This window comes from Aplidium turbinatum, chromosome 9, assembly GCF_918807975.1.
Source record: "Aplidium turbinatum chromosome 9, kaAplTurb1.1, whole genome shotgun sequence".
NCBI classification, from domain to species: domain Eukaryota; kingdom Metazoa; phylum Chordata; class Ascidiacea; order Aplousobranchia; family Polyclinidae; genus Aplidium; species Aplidium turbinatum.
This window is the reverse complement of record NC_137480.1, coordinates 16,245,825-16,266,420: the sequence shown is the minus strand read 5'-3', so window position 1 is coordinate 16,266,420 and position 20,596 is coordinate 16,245,825. Positions and strand designations below refer to the sequence as shown.

Below are 20,596 nucleotides of genomic sequence, written 5' to 3'. Positions count from 1 at the left end.
GATAAAAGTAGTCATGTAAAGCAAGATAGTGAACATGTTTAATTGTTTATCGTTGAAAATCTTTACTTACTTGTTCTTCAGGGTCAGGAAATTCCACCACATAAATGATGTCGTCCTTCACAAAAGATAATTCATCCTCATCAGAACCTTTGTACGGGAACAACGCAACGGCCTGAAGAGTCGAAGAGAGCGATTGGCAAAAGCAATAGACAAGCCATTAGTTTGATTTTTGGAGTGAAAGTTGTTTCTTTACTACGGTACAATAAAATAAGCTACGTGGTTAAATTAGTGCACTCCGGGCGTCAGGTCTTTCAGAAACACATAGTACAAAGAACCACGTGTGTCTTTTTTTAAAAAAAGGGTACTTTTTTCAAAGATTTTAACTGTTGGATATCCCACAAACGTAATGATTTTCAATGTCTCTTTCACAAGACGCTTTACTATACGTTTATTTACATTTGAAAATGGCTCTATATTTTTGTGGTCAGAAGTATTATTTACTTTGTATAGAAAGTGAGGAGGAAGAATTTCTTTAGGTGGACTCTCCGGTGAAGATTTATTAATGTCATTGACTGGTTTTTCTGCAACAAAATAGATGCCTGAGATTAGTTTACGGATGAGAGAATTATCAGACAAATCCAATGCGTTAGCAAATTCAAGATTGTATTGCGAACAAACGCTCGGGACAACAGACATAGCTGATGCACAGGTAACGCGCTTCCATTCATTAACCGACACCGGCTGAGCGCTAAACACAACTCAACAACGAGATTATTGAGAACACATTAATCAGACCACCTCAATGGTTCAGGTTGATGTTCAGAGCCTTGCCGGCAAATAAAGTGAATGTTGCACGTTGAAAGCTTAAGTCCTTTTACTGTTAGAAAAGATAACAAAACTATTACACAAAACAAATAAAAAATTACACATTCAATCTTGTTTTGCTTGCTGTTAACACAAGGTAAGTAATCACCTTCTACGTTAGGTTTATGCCCTCCAGATAAAGGGGCGTCGCTGAACGGGGGCTCTTCATAAACTGGCTGATCGTCGTAGCCTGGGCCTTCAGTGTCCTACCAGAACATAGCAGCATTAGCTCCGGGTAGATATTAATAACCCAGACGTCAAACCAGCCGTTTTTTACATTGATTCAACGCCTGATGTGCTTTTTGGAAACTGGAGCAGGTTAGCGATTGACTTTTTGTTTTCAATCAAGAGTTACGTGATATACGCTTACAAGCAGTACATATTTACTTATCTCCTGCTAAGTTTCTAAGATTGCTTCACTCTTAGGATTTTAACCGTCAAACTTGATTTAAACTCATTTCACAAAGTGTAGATGGAACGATCTGTTTCAGCCTGATGCTGCGGGTTCGCAGTGATAATAGTCACAAGCTTTCGAAAAATAGCTCCCTAATCATATGAAATAACAAGTGGTGTTGGAATCACAATGTCGTTGTTTCATAAGGGCTCTTTTCTTCGGTTTGAGGCTGCCGTCTACTGTGTGCCGCTATTATCACAGCAAATCGGCAGCATTGGGCTGAAACAGCAATATTCCATCTATCAGAACAAATAACAATCATGCTGTTAAAACAAAAACTCAATCTATTCATTTAATTGTTTTACATTATCCTTCTTTGAGTCATTTTTGAAATCAAAACAACCATGCAACGTTTAATGAAAAACAAAAAACAAAAGGCATTCGGAAGCATTGTAGTTGCAAAAAAAAATCAAAAAAAATCAGAAAATCAAAATGCTTTTTAGTATCTTTTAAGTATTGATTTAATAATGCAGTGATGCCACAAATTATTCATTGCAGAACAGCTCCATCAGCCGTCTAAGGTCATTCTATCACAATGCTCAGCAATCGGAGAACAGTGGGGAAACTGTAGTTTACACAACCCTCCATTTCACTTTTCGGGTACCGGTACTTGCATTTTTTCTCAGTAGCCTATAAATCTTACACTATTGGATGTCGTGTAGATTTGTAATTGTGCTCATTAAAACACAATTACTGTGTATGATTGCTATTTTATATCTTTCACATTTTTGGATTTAGATAGGCCTACATTTTCTAGCTGACAGAATTAGTCCTTTCTACATTGATACAACAAATACAGATGTTGAATCAACGTAAAATAAAAAAGTTTGGCTACGGTCTAAGTGTTGCGAAGCACTGGCATACTACATGCAGTCCGTCACATCATGCAAGTGATTGTTGAAGAAAGTATGAAGATCATTAGGCAAGACTTCATTCAAAAACAATCAAATAAAAAAACATTGCGCCAAATGCGGCACTTTCCAACTGAATTGCTTAACATTTTTACCAGTATAAGGTTTAAAACACACCCTTGTGTGTTTTTTAATTCGTGGGTAAGAAGAGTGTTAGTGAGTACATACGGGGAGAGTGTAAGAACGATTCTAAACTAGGCAACCTCCCTGAAAAATCAAATAATATAATCACCGAAAAAAATGTGACAAAAATAGGCGCTGCAATCAACTGCTGGTATGTATTGATGATAGACATTAGATAGAAGCTTTCATGCTGCATCCTAAACAATATGGCTATGCAATACAGGCGGAAGAAGTAGTGGATTTTAAATTGTTAATGCGCAATCATAAAAAAACCTCATGAGCAACTCGGACAACAAAATAGTGAAATAACGGTACTAAAAAATATCTTGTGTGCACGTTAGATTGTTACAATTATGCTGGTGGGTTAATTTGGTAGGCAGAGTTTGTGTACACTGAGTAAACATGTGAGCAAGCTTAAATCGACATATTAGGCGAAACTATTCAAATGACGACATTTGTAACTGATTGCAACAAGTCGTAAGCAAACAGAGCTATGTCGGCGCTGAAAGATTGCAGCAAGATCCAGTTTCTATTCAGCCGAGTCCATGCTTTGTGTCGTGTTTCTACAAATTACGCTGTCTTTCAATTTTCCTGATTCCAAGAATAAACCTTCTTGGTGTCAATAATGTAGCAACAACAATCTTTTAGGTATGTATTACTTTTACGTGAATTACTTTATGCAAGCAAAAACTGAAATTTAAATCACCTATTTCTTTCGGACAAATCAGCAAAATTATGCAAAAGAAATAACAAGCACTGGAAAACGAAAAAATCAGGTTTGTTTATCAGTAGCAAAAAATAATACAAGGTTGATTATGAATTGTAAATAATTTAGAAGTGTTCACCATAACAGAAACTTTTAACACGTTCATTATACCAGTTGATCAACTTATTTCCACAGCGAATTGAATGGAGTTCTCTGAACGAGTGAGAAGACCAGCTGGCCGAATTCAATCGATTGTGAGAATTTCTTTTAACTAAATTACACGAAAAATTGCTTTCACTTTGCAACAGGAACAAGTTTACAAGAGGTTAGTGTTTATTGCATGATTAACCGATCAATACAGAAATTGAACAGAGTCATGTTTCAATCAAAACATTAATTGATAAACAGCATTGGAGATCATAAACATCATCATCTTGGCATACAAACAACGCGTCAAAATTAGACGGAATTTCTAATTAATTGGCTGCATTGAAGGAAACTACACAAACTTACAATGGTATCATATAAGGCATCGTCGTCATTGTCACTACCAAGACCAATATTATGGGCTGGACTAATTCCATCTACCGAAGAATGAGCTTCACCAACACGCTGGGAATCGCGTGGGTCTTTCCCAAGGTGGAAAGGTGCTGCTGGCAGATGGCCAGGCATGGAGTTGGCTGCTGTATCATTGAACGTCATAGTTTCATACTCGTCTTCAGAGCTCCTGTCGCTTGCCGCATCGGCGATTTCAAGGTGCAGCTCGACGTCATAGACTCCATCTGAATACATCGCCACTACCGAATCGCTACCAGAACTTTTTTCAGTTGAATCGTGACCCAATGCGTTTTCTGCTCTTTCTGACGACAAATTAGCTTCCTGAGATAAATCTCCAGTCGTCGAGTTCAATTTAGCAAAATTTTTGTTCTCTTCAGCAAAGTCGTAAATCGCTTCTTCATTTTCAATTTCCTTATTGTTAATTTCAGGATTCAAAACGCGTCTTTCACTGACAATAATTTCAGAATGCTTAGAAGGACCTTCTTCAGCCTGCACTGAGTTGTCCTCCTCACCATCTGGACGACCTTGGGAAGCATGAGATTGATGATCCTCATCGCTCGAAGAACTATGAACTACGTCACTGTCACCATCACAGGCATCCCTGCCAGAAAACTTATTACCATCATTATCAACAGGTGATGCCGTCTCAGAAACGGATATTTTTTCGCTTTCAGAAGCAAGAGCTTGTTCCTCAGCAACAGATTCAAGACCTGCGCTTGGCACTTGGTTCTGAGATTCAAATATAGTGGTGGTTTTTGATTCAGGCTGATAGGCTACATCATCGTAAGGATTTTCATGATCTTGAAACGAAACATTGGAAGTGTCGACAAAATCTTCTTGATCATTTTCAAATGGATTAAATTTCTCCGCAATTTCTCTACCACTCTTTTCATGATCTTGAAACGAAACATTGGAAGTGTCGACAAAATCTTCTTGATCATTTTCAAATGGATTAAATTTCTCCGCAATTTCTCTATCACTCTTTTCATGATCTTGAAACGAAACATTGGAAGTGTCGACAGAATTGTTTTGGTCATTTCTGAACGGATTAAATTTGTCCGCGTTTTCTCTGTCACTCTTTTCATGATCTTGAAACGAAACATTGGAACTGTCAACAGAATTTTCCTGGTCATTTTCGAATGGATTAAATTTCTCCTCAACACCAGTTTCTTCGTCACTGTTATTCAAATTTGTTGAAACTTGACTACCAACCGATGTATCGTTGGGAGCAGAGCGAGGATGTCGTGTAGCGCTTTCCAATATTCTTTCTTGCGCAGCAGATACATGGGGAATAACACCCGGTTCAGGACTTTCTGTGTCGTTCTCCTCCTCGACAGGCATTTCCTCTTTATTGTACTGTTGCTTAACAGAATCCATCGTTTCAAAGTGAATTTCACTTGAAGGATGGGTATTGGGCAACTCTACTGGGCTGTTTGGAAGAAACATGGTCGAAATATCGCTCTCTTGATTATCGGCTTTAGCCTTCTTCTTTTTCTTAGTGATTTTGAATAAACTTCCTTTTTGCTTCTTCGGAGTCTCTTCCTCTTTTTCTGGTTTCATCTTTGAGGAACGGGTCAGAGTCGACATCCACTTCCCAATACTTCCTGTTCCAGCCCACGAGATCCTTTTGTTTTCAGACTAAAGTTAAAAACAGAAGAGATGTATGAAAAAAAATGAATTGGCACAGCAGCCTCAGGTAGCCTACTGCACCGATGGAGCACATTTGACAACTGCTAACAGTTTGACAACACAATCGGATGTCAGAAAATACTCGGCATTAAAAAACGTAAGAATGAGACGACTTTACACAACGCATCGTCATAAAATCATGATATCTTTCATGAACAATGAAAACGTTGTGAAACTGTGCGATCTTCATCAAGACTGACAACGCCGAGGCGTAGCAAACTCGAAGCAGAGAAATTTCGATAAATTAAAACCGGTTATAGTTTTAATCTCAAAGAAGATTTAATTATTATTTGTTAATATATGAAACGAGTTGAATATTGCTAAATCAATGCCAATGCAATGTTACATCACATTTACATGCAAATGTACGGCATTAAAAAGACGTTGAAAATTCTTTTGCATTGATAAGGCGACATTGGAATCGAAGCATGCCTTCAATCGAAAGATTGAACTGTGGGTAATCATACCAACCTCGTCATTTCCTGGATCAGATTTAACAGATTCTTCACGTTTACGATCCAATGCTTCAGTTGAACCTAGCGAATCTTCAACGCCAAAAGATCTCTGAACAGCCTCCGGTGGCAACACAGCGCGTTGCTTTGGTAGCGGTGCCGGAGTTTCTGTTGCCATTTCCTTGTTCTTGTCCAAGAAATGCTCGGAATCTTGAGTGTGCGTGCGAGGCCTTGCAGTTGGTTTGGAAATATCAACTGCACTTTGTGGAGAAGGGACCACATCGTCAGTGGACTGTGACACTCGGTCGTCTTGGCTCTAACAAGGTTTAGTTTTGAAATAAATACAAAGGACATGACACCACAGCAAAGTCATTATTAGCCTACCAAGCCACCCGGATTCTGTTACCGGTATTAAATTTGAATTTCAGTATTGTGTACCGCTTGTGTTGGGAAAATTGCGACGCTCGTTAACTGGGTTGTTACACACAAACACAAGTCAACCTCAAAAGCAACACCCATGCATATAGATGACAGGACTATAAGCTGACAAAAGTTATTCATTAACTTAATGACATAATGGTGGCGTATTGCGCATTAAGATCAAACATGAAAAAGGAACGCTCAAACTGCATCGAAAGGAAATAACTGTCCAGTAAACAAGCTGTATGTTCTGGCGTATAGTGTGACTTCGCAATATACGCAATTTAAAAAAAAAGAGCTTGCCAACAAGAATACTTTTACAAATAATCAAATCATTCTGTTGAATGGCAATACTATTCCGCTTCATAGCATCCGCGGACGTTTAAATTTGGCTTTATTAGCTTGTGGGCCGAATACACTATAGAAGTTTGAAAGAGTTTTTACTTGAACACTACTACAAACGTTTGTCCATTTTCGCCTCGGAAAAAGATTGTGCAGCTGTTTTATATTTAGAAGAATAATACAATAAAATAAAAACTACATCAAACGAGCGGCAATATTGTGTCACTCGTTAAGGATAAGTAGTGTTAAGTAGTAAGTACATATATATACCTCAATATTATTATATAATAAAACAATAAAATAAGCACACAGCCGTAAACTGAAGTTCTATGACAATACATGCACTAGCCATGTCACCGCAAAACACAATACATCAAGATTTATTTTTAATAAAGCTTAGACTGAAAGTTTACTTGTTTACATATGATAACACGTAAACAATACGGCTCGAAACTGATCACATTAGATGGAATATATAGTGTCAGTACTACATCTTACGCCTCATGTGATTTCTCCCACAACGAATTGTGAGCTTCTTGTTATCTTGTGCCGATTGTTGAGCTTCTGCTTTACGGTTAACTATCGTTTTGTAGTTGGTGCATCGTCAAGATTGAATTTTTATTTATTTTTTTATTGCAGATGTAATTATTATAAGGTTATGCCTGATAAGGACATAACGATGTGTTGAAAACCTTTGAAAAGAATTTGTTCTCGTTTATTTATGTTGTACGTATATTTCTTTCATCACTTGAAAACAAGCATGCTACAGTCATTGGTATGACTAAATCTTATATTTTTAATCATGGTAGCAAGTCAGCTAGGAAAAGTTTGAGCAACATCCGATGAAGTCTCACTAGCCCATGCGTGATGGTACAAAGCTGTGCTATTCTAAACAATGCACTTACGCTAAGATACAGATTGTGTGTGTAATCCTAACAAGTGTTTTAACTGAACAGCATGTAGAGCTAGCTCATGACTAATAACTTAGTATGAGAACAACTTGCTAAAAATATAATAAATACATGAATAGACACAAAAACAAAAGTGTATAACTTCCTTTAACACGGTATCGTGTTTATTAGGACACTAACTTTACAAAAGTTGCTAATCCATGCTCATAGCCGTTAGTAAGCCTCTATCATTTTGGTAGGTGCATTGGTAAAAACATATCATTCAAAAGATAACATACAGTCATGCAATGCATGTGCTGATATGAATCAACCAACCGCTTCCAGTAAACAGTTTCTTGTCAGTATTGCGAATATTTTATTGGATGTGATAGTTTTGTTTTAACTTTAACTGTCACAATAACTAATACAAGCTTTTGAAAAGTTGCAGCAAACTGATGTTTGGAACTCACGCGTACCTCTTCATGAGCCACATCAGTGTATATTGCATCCTCTCCTGCTGCCGGGTCATGCCCATTCACGTGGACTGGTTCTGGAGGTGGCCGCGGTGCCTTGCCGATTTCAATGTTTACATAATCGTTTTTTCTACATCAACAAGTCGGATAAAACCAAGTGCTTTTGGTGGTACAGAATGAAAAGCAGAAGCGTATCTTGTTTGACTTGCCTGTTTCATTCAATTTTTAACGTATTGTTGTTTTAGATAACATAGCGTCAAAAAAATGTTTAATGTAAGCCACTTATCAAAAATCTTGAATAATTAAAATGCTTTGTTGCATATAGGCAAAATTATACACATTTTAGAAACAACATGAGAACTCATTGCAATTAATCTAAAATAAATAAGGTAATCAATTTTTTTGCATTTATCTGTACGACTTATATTACATGCCTTATTAAATATTATAGTATGCCCTCATTGAGATTCCCTATCTCAAAAACTACAGTTGCCAATCTACTGTTTCACCTCTTATCCGCATATTATTATTGTGCAGGAATGCATAGCAAACACAGACTCACTTCATTCCAGATTTTTTTCTTCGGGGTTCGACAGGCAGTTGTGCCATCTCGTGAGCTTCACCACTACAAAAAAATATCACAAAAAAATTATAATCCGAAAAAACACATGCTGTAAGTAGTCAAGTTTTTAGTCCCAAGTAGTCACTAGTCAAGCATCAGTCACGTGAGTAAAATCCATCATTTTTACATTGTAAAATCAATGTAAAATAACAGGTTTTGTGTAAATATAAAAACAGGTTTTCTGTAATGTAAAAATAACAGATTTTGTTGTCTGGGCAGTTACGCGAGCAAACTGAAAGCACTATCGTGCACATCTTCGAAACGAAAGGAGAATTGCTGAAGAATATGAGCAGACAAAAAAAAAGACAAACACGGCGGCTTTCATTCATACCTGTCCGGAGACGAGTAACTGGCCGTTCCCAAGTTTCCTCTTGGTCTTGACCCGATCGCTTCGTCTGCAGGGAGGGTGGACCGGTGTGTGCCGTCACCTTTTCTGGATTAGCAAGACATACAGAGACGATCAGTGACGTAGATACAACAGCAATTACCATACAAGTTAACACGACACAATAACAGCACACCATTATACTGTCAAAGAAAAGATGTCTTTGAGAGAGCGTACACAACGTACGTAATACTGTCCCGATAATACTATACACCACAAGAAGGTTTACGAATAAAACGAGAGGAAATATATGTGAAGACATGCTCAAAAGTGCGAGACAAGATACCATCGTACAGAAAACAAGTAAAAAATAAAGAAAGTTGGACGAAAACAGTTTCATTATTGTCTACCATGATCAACATGATGTCAAGGAAGCAAATAGCGTTGCCAATGCTCACTACTTACAGAGGAGCATGGGAGTGAAGCCGTTGTATCCTATAATCTCCGCCGTCGTACGCATCACGAACGTTATTGAGCACGTGTAGTAGTTTGGTTCGGATCTGCAGGGACAGCAATTCAAGCGTATCTGATAGATGACTAAATCCATTACAACAAACTTTTTTTTTTCCATCTTGAAGAGAACGGAACTTGGAGGCATAAATCTAGTAAAACTGAGTTTACTTTCCCAGTGTCACGCCAAAAGCCAAAGCTTAGAGGTCAGAGCAGCCACCAGTATTTCGTAGAGGAAAATACCAAAAATAGTGCACTAGGAATTGATGCTTTTCATATACAGTAATGACAGCTCGTACACTGATGGCTGAATCATTTCTGTGGACAAATCTTGCATTGCAAAGCCTGCCATGTACGATCCGTACAAGGCAGACTCATAAAAATCAAAAATATTTGAATGAAAAATTAACAATCTGTATGACAGATGTTCTTTGTTTTTTTAAAAGACATGGCTGATGAAGTTTTAGAAACCTCTATCAACAGTTTTACAGTGATTTGCTTCCCATTAGAAACGTACAAAACCTGCATTTGTGTCCCAAATAAGTAGATAAAACGTAACAACAATGATAGAAAAATACTTTAAAAGATTTTCCCTGAAAAATTGGGTCGATAGTCTAACTCTAAAACAAATGGTATATACAAAGATAATTTGGAAATTCAACCCTTATTTGCTAAAATACCACAAACAAATGAAAACCAAATCACGTTACATCCATTTCTTCCCGAAAATAAACTCACTTCGGCAAGTTCAATATAAAAAGCATGTTCCGCAGATGCAATGCTGCTGATCACATCTGTGCATAGAATAACACGAGAGTCATGTAAATCGGGAAGTTCCTGATGCAGTTGACCATTCATGGTCTCGTATGTTTCATGAGTCTGCTGTACTTGCTCTCGCGCCTGGATACAAAAAGCATCGAGTTAAAATTGCGAATATTGTTGTAACAATCGTAGTATTTACGCGTTTCTCACAGATGTTAAAAGGCAGGAAGCAAATGACAAAATTGAACCGTAATAATGCTACAGAACAAGATAGAATAGCCAGCTGTGCGGTCGCAACCTAAACAGCAAATTAGTCATCTTTTGCATTGATTCAACGTTGACGTTAAATCAACGTGAAAAAACAACTGATTTTTCTGTCAGGCAATCACCTTCATTAGTTTTGATTCTTCAGGCTTTTTAGCACTTTCGAAAGTGTGGAGATTTCGCCGAGCAGCATCAAAATCGACAAGTTTCCTTCCTCGCTTCTGGACTTTCACTTTCATTTCATTGCACTGTCAAACAAACAAGTTCCACAAAGTTGTTTGCACACATGGTGAAACTCAGTAGACAAAAGAAAGATTATGTTTCACTAAGTAACTTATGTTTAAGCTTATATTCACTTAGTATTTAGTAAGATTATATTTTCTTTATGTTTCACTATAAAACACTTTTATTTCATTGGGGTTGATGAACGAGCATAGCTTAAAATTTATTTTACAGTTTTTCAAGTGCGATAACAAAGTATTCTGCAATATCTGCTTCTGTCTTTCACACAGCCTTTCTCCACCACAACATTTTGTTTGAGTAAACTGCATCATCACAATTGAACAAACCCTCTTTGAAATAAACGTAAAAGTTACAAAAATAGCATTTGAAAACGGAAACAGTTTACTAACCTTTGTAAGATGATCGTGTAAAGCTGTGATAACTTCGGCATTTAGTCGAGATTGAAGATCAGAATATAATACCTGGGTAGTCTAAACAAATTTTCCTGGTTATGCAAAGATTATTATGGTTATAGACCAGAGCTTCGGCAAAGAGTTTGTCCTGTTGAGCCATAGGCATACGAAGCCGAGCAACGCGATCAGCAAGTTTAACATACCGTATTCAAGTTTATTACTGTACATTTACAGAAACACAAAACAACTCAACAAATTAAATATCGAACGTTTTCAACATCATAAGATGTCCTCTTCAGGAATAATATAAATACAATTTAACCACATCTGAATAAAATACAATAGTTTATTATAACTATAAACAAGAAAAAAAACAAAAACTGCACAGTACTTCTGACTAGCTCAAACTCAACGACATAGGATCTGCGAGAATCAAAGGTAACTGCATCAAAAGGTGTTGAACAGATCACATGATGTGGTAGAAAGGTAAAGTGCGAAAAAACTAATTTGAGATCATGTCCAGAGGCAGGTCTGAGTATCAAACCAAAATCTTAGAAGCCTTGTACATAAAACGTAACAATCCACCTTTGAACAGACAATATGCTTGCGGATCATCTTTCTTGCTCTCTGTATTTTAAAATTAGTTTTTTCGCACCTTGTCTTTCTACCACATCATGTGATCTGTGCAGTTACCTTAGATTTAGTTACCTTTGATTCTCGCAGACCCTATATTGTTGAGTTTGAGCTAGTCAGAAGTACTGTACGGTACAGTTTTTGTTTTTTCCTGTTTATAATTATATATATATAGTTATAATAAACCATTGTATTTTATTCAGATGTAGTTAAATTGTATGTATGTTATTCCTGAAGAGGACACCTTGTGATGTCGAAAACGTTTGATATTTAATTTGTTGCATGGTTTTGTGTTTCTGTAAATTTAATATAGCCTACTTGAATATGTTAAACTTGATCGCGTTGCTCGGCTTCGTATGCCTATGATTATCATGCATGCATCAAAAATTTACCCACAATGTTTCTATGCTTGCACTAATTTGACATATGATACCTTAGAAAGAGATGATAACATATCTTTTCCCATCCATGCATCTTCAAACACTTCATCCAAAGAGGTGTAGAAATTGCTTGCTGCATATTGCATTGCTTCAAACGAAAAAGATTTATTAGAAGTCAACACGACTTAAAAAACTTGTCAAATCAAGCGCAGTGACATAAAAAGTTGAGATAAAAATTTGAACTTACCTGTGATCGATTGAAGGTAGACCTTCATATCCCGTTGAAACTTGTTAAATTGGGCCTAAAATTGAAGATGTTAAGTCAACACAGTAGAAAAAGTCTGAATTTTATTATCCAAGACACTGTACAGTGTACAATGTACATACAAGAAATTTTTTATGTGATAAGAAATAACATTGAAATCATGAAAAATTTAAGGACATATCTTAAAAAAATATCTTTATATATCAATCAAAAAATATCAATCATATCTTAAAAAGTTGTTAAGAATTAATACAGTAGGCCTACCAGCAGGGTTGAGAAAAACCCGGGTTTTTTTGGGTTTTATTGGGTTTTTTTAAAAAAAGATGCAAAAAAAGGTAGATTCGTGCTTATTTCACCTTAAAACTACTTTTTACGAATGAAATGCCTTTCACTCACAGTACATGCTTGCATAACTCAATAAAAAATTGCACTAAGGCTGTTGTTGCTTGAATGTTGCATCATCCATTAATTTCAAGATCAAGTTGGATGTTGCATCATCCACTGATTTCTATACCAAGTTGATGCTACTGTGGAGTGGTAGAAATCACATTATTGCATCATTTGCTTTAGATTTGAAGGCAAGGAGCATTTATGCCATCATGTTTAAATATTTTTTATCATTTATATATATATTATATATAGTAATGGATGAGCAATTGCGTGGCCAATGGCCATTTAGGCAAATGCTCTGAAACAGCCAAGCATTAGAATCCAGAATCTGTAATTGGTAAATAGCCTCCTAAATTGCATTTCACATCATATATACACTACAGACTACAGTAGAGTAGTACTTTCACCAGTTTAACTATAAGGCCTTCTTGCATTTAAAATGAGTTTTAGTGTAGTATACACAAAGTGGCATTAGGCCTACTTGATTTTTGTGTGTACACAAAAATACACTGTAAAATATCTACTGCGTTTTCAGTTTATTCTTGGAAATTTACTTCACAATCACATCCTTGAGTCCTAATTTAAAGTTTGTTTTAAGTGCCTTGTAGTGTTTTTGTTTATTTTTTTAATTTTCTAATAAAAACTGGACAAATACGATGCTCTGCGTTTTTTTATGGGTTTTTTTGGGTTTTTTAAGTGGGCTTTTTTAAAAAAACCCACCCGGGTTTTTTTGGATCGGGTAAAATACCGACAACCCTGCCTACCAGTAGCATGTAAATTAGGGTGCGGCTGATGCCCCGACCTGAAGCAAAACACCCTAACTTTTTTTTATTGGTGACACTTGGTACAAAAACAATATTTATGAAGTTTAAGACCAATCTATTAATGTTTAGGGGGTCCAGATTTGAATTGAAAATTAAGAAACTTGGTGCTTAATCGCCATAATCGGGTAGTTTTACAATGCTACACAGTCTTTCATTTAGCATGGTAAATTCTGTATTTAAGGTCATCTAGGCTCCACAGTTGCAATGTTTGACACAATATTATTATGTTCCATACTATTGTTTAACAAGTGAGGTTTTGCAAGCAGACAACCAAACAGTATTTTGAGAAGTAATGTAACCTATTGCAAAATATACTTGATGTAATTGCTGGAGAATGCAAGGATTAAGCAGTAGAACATAGTCTGTGTATTAACTAGTACAACACACAACTTTTATTAAATGTGAGTGACTGAAATCTTCCTGGTCATTACTTGTCAGCTTTACCTTGTGAATCGCTAAAAGTGAAAACATGCCTCTGTGATGTCATAATACCTTCAAAATGACTTACCACTATTTAGCTCAGTCAAATACCTCCAGTTTCAGTCTCGTAAGTGCAGATCATTTCAAAGGCATTATTTCCAGGTTCAGAATAAGGGTAAATGTCAGGAGTCGTTACAGAGCACTTCTCCTATATCAAGACAAGGCTCCTAACCATTTTAATCGTGACAACTTAGGAATGGTGAATTACCTTAGACATTTAGTACGCTATGTGGTGAAACATTCATAGAATCGTATTTATCAATTGCAGATTAGAATCAATACGTATAGTTTGTATTCAGTTGGTAGGCAATTTAATCGAAAAAAGTTTGCTAGGCTATGTATTCTCATGCACAACATGACCCTCGGTATGTTCTACTCTCTACGATTCCCACAAAAGGGTCATTCCACATCAAATCACCCAAAAAAAATGACATTTTTAACACCACCATCTCCAATTTTCCTCAAATTTGGTTTGTGTGTGAGTTCTGGGTAAAAAAGCATGAATTTCAAATTTTATCAAAATCCGGCCAGTGGTTTTGGAGATATGGGCCTGTGAAATTTCGTATTTTGGGGGAAAATTGGGGTACCCGGCTTATTTCAAAATGCCATTTCTCAGCAACCACTGGGTGTATTTTAATGAAATTGGTGTCATTTTGCAGGAAATTGGTCAAGGATTTCATTTCTGTGGTTAATTTTCAAAAATAAGCATGTTTGGGGGTAATGACCTTTTGACCTTTGCTTTGACCTTGATTTTGACCCTGTGGATCACGTGATACAGAAAACTTGTCTACATGAAAAATATGCTTTGGCACTATCTCTATAACATATGAAAAAATGGGAGAGGTAATATTTCTATTTTAGCCATAGTTTTTACTCAAAGTTTGCATGTCTCATGATTTTTCAATAAATTTTCTTAAAATCACCTTCAAAAATAGTATATATGGTATGTACAAATGGAACGATATGCACATTGCATCATCAGAAAGAATGGGTCCAAAATGATGATGAGGGGTGTTTGTTTTTTTGTAAAATAAGCTTATAACATTGGCAAATGGGGGAGGGGGTAAAATATCTCAAATTCTGATGATGTAATACATAAACGCTCCCAATTAATACTGCATAAAAATGAGTTAAATGACACAGTTTAGTCAAGACACAACAGACAAAACGTTAGGTTCTGAAAGTTTTCCATAGACAGCAATCACTGAGCTGACCAGTTTTTACACAACCTGTGAAGTTTAATTGTATCGTTTTTGGAAATAATGTAACGACATCTGCCAGATGCAATCATGGAAGGAGTTTCAATTATACAAACAATGTTATTAATATCGATCCAGCATTTATCAGCAGAGGAAGGCCAGTAGAAGATTCTGGCTGGACCATGAGGATGCATAAAGTTTACATGATAGTCTCCAAACTCATCAGAAATGTCTTTCACCAAACCTATCCACGGTTCATAATCATATATACAGCAGTCAGCACACATATGTCTGTTTTGCGATGTTGATAGGTTCATTCAATGCTTCAAGTGCAAGGTCTTCATCTCACTGACACTATTTCAGGCAGATTTTTTTGAGCACTGAGTTTGTACGCGAATAACTTTGTTTCAGAAATCGGAACAAATCTATGGAATTTTAGTGTTCCTTTTATTGTCTTTGCCAACGAGAATCTTTTTTTCAATTTTTCTTTGCAAGCTTCAAAATCCGGTCAGGCTTGACATTGAAAAATTGAATTCCTTGTATGTTGGGCCCTACTAGACCTACTAATTAAGCGATTAGTTTTTGTCAATTATTGCCATTGTTACATTCATGCAACGTCAAACAACGTTGATTCGCCGTTAAAGGAGCAAAAGTGTCCAGCCGCGCCGTTTGTCTCCACTCTGCTACTGGTAGCCCAGTGCTATAAATCAAGTAAATTGCGCAAACCTGTGAGGAATTTCATTTGCGGCAAAAGTCTGACCGCAATTTCCACTGCTTTTACATCGTTTTAACATCGCCAGATGTTAAATCGGTGTAAAAACTGTAGCATTGTTCTTCAAAGGAGTAATTTTCTCCCAAACGACGTTATCAATTAACTCTGCTGCCAAAATGCTCTAAATTTGTCGTCTCAATCATCACAGTTGCGTCTGTTACGTCACTGATATTAAACTCGCAAGTTTCGTCCCGCAACCCGCACATACCAATCACAAAAAATATGCGGAACTGAACTACCAGGACCAGACGTTGTTGCGTACCAATTATATTTATTACTTGTTTCCAAATCGTGTTAGAGGAGACATAGACTTAAATGTAAAACTAGGCTAGCCCAACAACCTAGCAAAATCGCCCTTTTGTAAAACGCACAAAATAACCTTAATGACGTGACAGTATGTGTTCGCCCGCCCAGCTATTTTGAAAACTCAGCGCCTATGGATAACGATATACCTTATCAGACTGACCATGCTATAACAGTACTGGCGAAATCAATTTCTCATATTAAAAATGAAGCTGGTACACTGTTGTTGCAAGAGCAGCAAGAATTATTCTACAATATAAGGTTTAAGCTAACCGGATTTTATGAAAATTTCACAGATATCGTCCTCTTTGAATGAAAACTATGGCTAAACTAAAAATATTACCTCTCCCATTTTTTCATATGTTATAGAGATGGTATCAAGGAATATTTTTCATGTGAACAAGTTTTTTGTATCACGTGATCCACAGGGTCAAAATCAAGGTCAAAGCAAAGGTCAAAAGGTTATTACCCCTAAACATGCTTATTTTTGAAAATTAACCACAGAAATGAAATCCTTGACCAATTTCCTGCAAAATGACACCAATTTCATTAAAATACACCCAGTGGTTGCTGAGAAATGGCATTTTGAAATAAGCCGGGTACCCCAATTTTCCCCCAAAATACGAAATTTCACAGGCCCATATCTCCAAAACCACTGGCCGGATTTTAATAAAATTTAAAATTTATGCGTTTTTGCCCAAAACCTAACCACAAACCAAATTTGAGGAAAATCGGTGATGGTGGTGTTAACAGCACTGGGTGAATTGAGCTGGAATGACCCAAAAGCAGATCAAGATATAAAACGTAGCAAGTTACCAACATACAAGCAAGTGATTTTCAAATTAATTCAAACAAGGGGAGCTGGTATACAAGTCCCCCTCCCCCCCTTGGTAACTCATGACAAAGACAGGACTCAACCAAACATATAGGGTGAAACTACTTTACCTTTGCTTTACTGTTCACACACATCAATCCACATGTTTTGGTCAATTCCTCTTTGTCATGAGTTGCCAAGAGGGAGAGGGGGGGACTTGTATTCCAGCTCCAAACAAGGTTATCAGGAAGGCAGATAATTACAGTACAGTTGAGCAAGTTTTTACATTTTACTTGTGAGCTGACATTTCTTCAGTTGCAAAGCAAAAAATGTCAGAAAAATAATTTCTTTTTTCCAAGCAAGAATTTCAAATAAAGATTAAGAGAGACAAAGGCCTTTCTCCTATGCTCTGCCGTTTCATTTTGCATTTCGTTTTTCTATTCAGTGTTTAGATCATTTATTAATTTTCATTGTAGATATGATAAGCAGTTATTTTTTTGTTACTTGATAAGGGCTAACGTGTGTATGGCCGAAAACGTTTGTAGTTTATAGTTTATGTTCAATTTTATTGGATTAAGTTAAATGCCGTGTGGTTTCTTGGTTGTATATGTCTGTGGTTGAACAAAGGCAAACCCCTAAAAATGTACTGTACAGGAATTTCAGAAAAAGCTTAGTGAAACCTTTCTTTTCTGGCCACGCAATGTCATGGTAAAAAATAGCAATGAAGAAGACATGCTATTCCTTATCAGTATATAAGCAACCAGGAAGCAAGTATGGCTGGAAATGATAGTGTTAGAAGCAAAAGTTAAAAAGATCAGTACCAGGCGATAACAGCAAGATAGACGAGTAGCAAAGGAGGAGGCCCAAGTGAATGATATAAATAATGCTATTGCTTTAGAAGCTGAGGATGATGTGGACAACGAGCCATGCACATCTTCAATGATTTGTGAGATAGAGGAAAAACGCTCTCATGAAAGAAGATCAAATACAGGAACAGCCATCTTCATTCCTCATGACATAATGAAATTTCCAGGATTAGTCTCTGCAGCAATCAGAAACAGCATTACACCAACTGCCTTATCTGTAACTATCCATTTTGTGGTTCAAGCCTGTTCTGGAGATGCTTCAAAACTAAATCTCCACCTATCTCAGTTACACAGATACAGAGTTGAAACAGCGCAATATATTTCAGAAAAAATTCTCTCCGTGTGGTCACCACCTGCTGTTGGTGCTTTACATTGGGATGGAAAACTTCTGGAGACTTTAACAAGCAAGTAAAAGCAAGATGAAAGGATCCGAGTTTTGATATCTGGCATCGGTGGCATTAAATTGTTGGGTGTTCCAATAATCCCAACCCATTCAACAGAAACAGCTGGAGCACTTGTGTCCAAAGTTACTATGCAGTTGCTTAAAGATTGGCATTGCAAAGATTTTGTTACATCTCTTGTATTTGACACAACAAGCTGTAATACAGGGCATAAAACTGGTGCTTGTATGCAACTTCAAGAAGACATACGTCGCCCCTTACTTTAGGCTGCGTGTAGGCATCATGTGGGTGAAGTAATTCTTTTTAGGCAGTGGCTATTTGACCGGCGCCGGTCTTTGAATTCGAAACACTATTTGACCGTCATTATACAGTCATTTTTTTTCTTTTTCTCTTTCAAAGCAAAAGACGAGAAGCATATATAAGTTCTAAATCCGACCATTTTATTCAACTCGATACGTGGCGCGTGCGATACGTCGCCGGCTCCTACTTCAGAGGGATTGAGTTCGATACTACCCGGAAGCGTTCGTTTTATTTTATTTTTTTTTTAACTAAATTTTGACCCGAAGTGCATTTTTGTAGTCAATTTTTAATTTGAGTTGCATTACATTTACATACCATTACCATTTTTTTTAAAAAAGCATTGTATATAACTAACTTGTAGAGAGCAAAAATGTAATGCTTTGTTCAGTAAACACGGTCACATCAATCAATCAATCATTTTATTTTTCGTCATTAACGCGTCCGGGACGAAAAAGATACTAACTACAAAAATCGATATAGACCTACCAGCACGTTAATGAACGGGAAAAGGTGGCAAAACCTTGAAAGGTTTAAAACGTGCCTGAATGAAACTTTATTGCTCACATTTGAAAAAACATAAAAAATTGGGCTGTAGACCACTCAAATTAAAAATTGACTACAAAAATGCACTTCGGGTCAAAATTTAGTTAAAAAAACAAATAAAAGAAAGGAACACTTCCGGGTAGTATCGAACTCATTTCCTCTAGAATAGAAGCCGGCGACGTATCGCACGCGCCACGTAACGTGTTGAATAAAATCGTCGGGTTTAGAACTTATATATGCGCTTCTCGTCTTTTGCTTTGAAAGAGAAAAAGAAAAAAAGTGACTGTATAGTGACGTCATGACCGGTCAAATAGTGTTTCAGATTCAAAGACCGGCGCCGGTCAAATAGCCACTCCCTTCTTTTTAAGGTGAAAACCTGTGGTGAAATGATATGTAATTATGTATCATAGAGTACTAAAACAAAAATGTTAGAATGTCACTTTGTAATATCTAAATTTTACCTAAAAAGCAACAAAGGAGTGCTTATATATTAAATTTATTATGGCTAAAGCCTACACACTACACAGCGCTGTGGACTGTGGTAAATGACATTAAAAGTATAAAACACTGATTTATGTTTGTTCTGAACAGGGTATTAATTCAAAGAATTTGCAATCCGAAGACACCATTTTTGAAATTTGTTTGTTTGCCCTAATTCTGCAAAAATTTCAGTAATTCCGTTGCACAAAGTATGCAAAATTACCCCTAAATTGACACACTGGTTCTAAGTGAAACCTAAGATGCTGTTCACAGCATAAAAACTATAACTTGCAATGATTTACAAAAATTAGCTGGTATCACATGAACATATAAAATCACTCAAATTTTTTTATGCATAAATCACTCAATTTAATGTCAAAATTGAAATTTGGGAAAATCGATAATCCTATAAAAGTTTGATTGCAATCTGGATCCTCTAGACCTTGTTCAATTTTGCTGAAACTTCATATTTAAGCTTTGTACACCAAGCCTCATTTCCAAAAAAAAGTTAGGGTTGCTACGATCAAGTTTTAAATTTTGCGGGGCGTCAGCCGCACCCTAATGTAAATAAGAAATGTGGAAATATAAAAATGTATGGCGTGGTAGAGAATATCACTTTTGCAAATCAATGCTAAAACATAAAACGAGCTGGTTTTGAAGAAATTGTAGAAAATATAAACAAATACAAGGTAATATGACCCCATCAACTCTTTAACAAGCAGAAACAAGGAGTAACACTATCTGACTGATATGACCCAAGAGAAGACAAAAACGTTGTTATACAATAGACATGAAGTAAGCAGATGATTCATTGGAAATGGAATACAAGAAGTAAAAGAGAAAAATACAAAACAAAAGTGTCAGTTCAACTTATGTGTAGCAATGTATTTGATGATACAACAGCGATAAGAGAAAATATAATTTGAAGTGGTAGCCGAATCTTTAT

The 20,596-nt window shown here is 36.4% G+C and overlaps 1 protein-coding gene across 3 annotated transcripts in view; it reads right to left on the bottom strand.

The window, feature by feature from the left end:
* LOC145777450 (myc box-dependent-interacting protein 1-like) overlaps window positions 1–20,596 on the bottom strand; it is a 35,655-nt gene that overhangs the window by 2,782 nt on the left and 12,277 nt on the right. The window contains exons 4-16 of one of the 3 annotated variants that reach the window (XM_082588823.1): window positions 12,261–12,315; window positions 12,067–12,161; window positions 10,998–11,078; window positions 10,491–10,613; window positions 10,078–10,239; window positions 9,295–9,389; window positions 8,836–8,937; window positions 8,445–8,507; window positions 7,886–8,012; window positions 5,777–6,073; window positions 974–1,070; window positions 502–581; window positions 71–172 (exon numbers count right to left, since the gene is read on the bottom strand). In XM_082588823.1, the coding sequence (XP_082444949.1) occupies window positions 71–172; window positions 502–581; window positions 974–1,070; window positions 5,777–6,073; window positions 7,886–8,012; window positions 8,445–8,507; window positions 8,836–8,937; window positions 9,295–9,389; window positions 10,078–10,239; window positions 10,491–10,613; window positions 10,998–11,078; window positions 12,067–12,161; window positions 12,261–12,315 (1,479 nt within the window). Of the gene's footprint in view, window positions 1–70; window positions 173–501; window positions 582–973; window positions 1,071–3,571; window positions 5,218–5,776; window positions 6,074–7,885; window positions 8,013–8,444; window positions 8,508–8,835; window positions 8,938–9,294; window positions 9,390–10,077; window positions 10,240–10,490; window positions 10,614–10,997; window positions 11,079–12,066; window positions 12,162–12,260; window positions 12,316–20,596 lie in introns of those variants that run through there. The other 2 variants (XM_082588824.1, XM_082588822.1) reach the window with 2 other exon arrangements.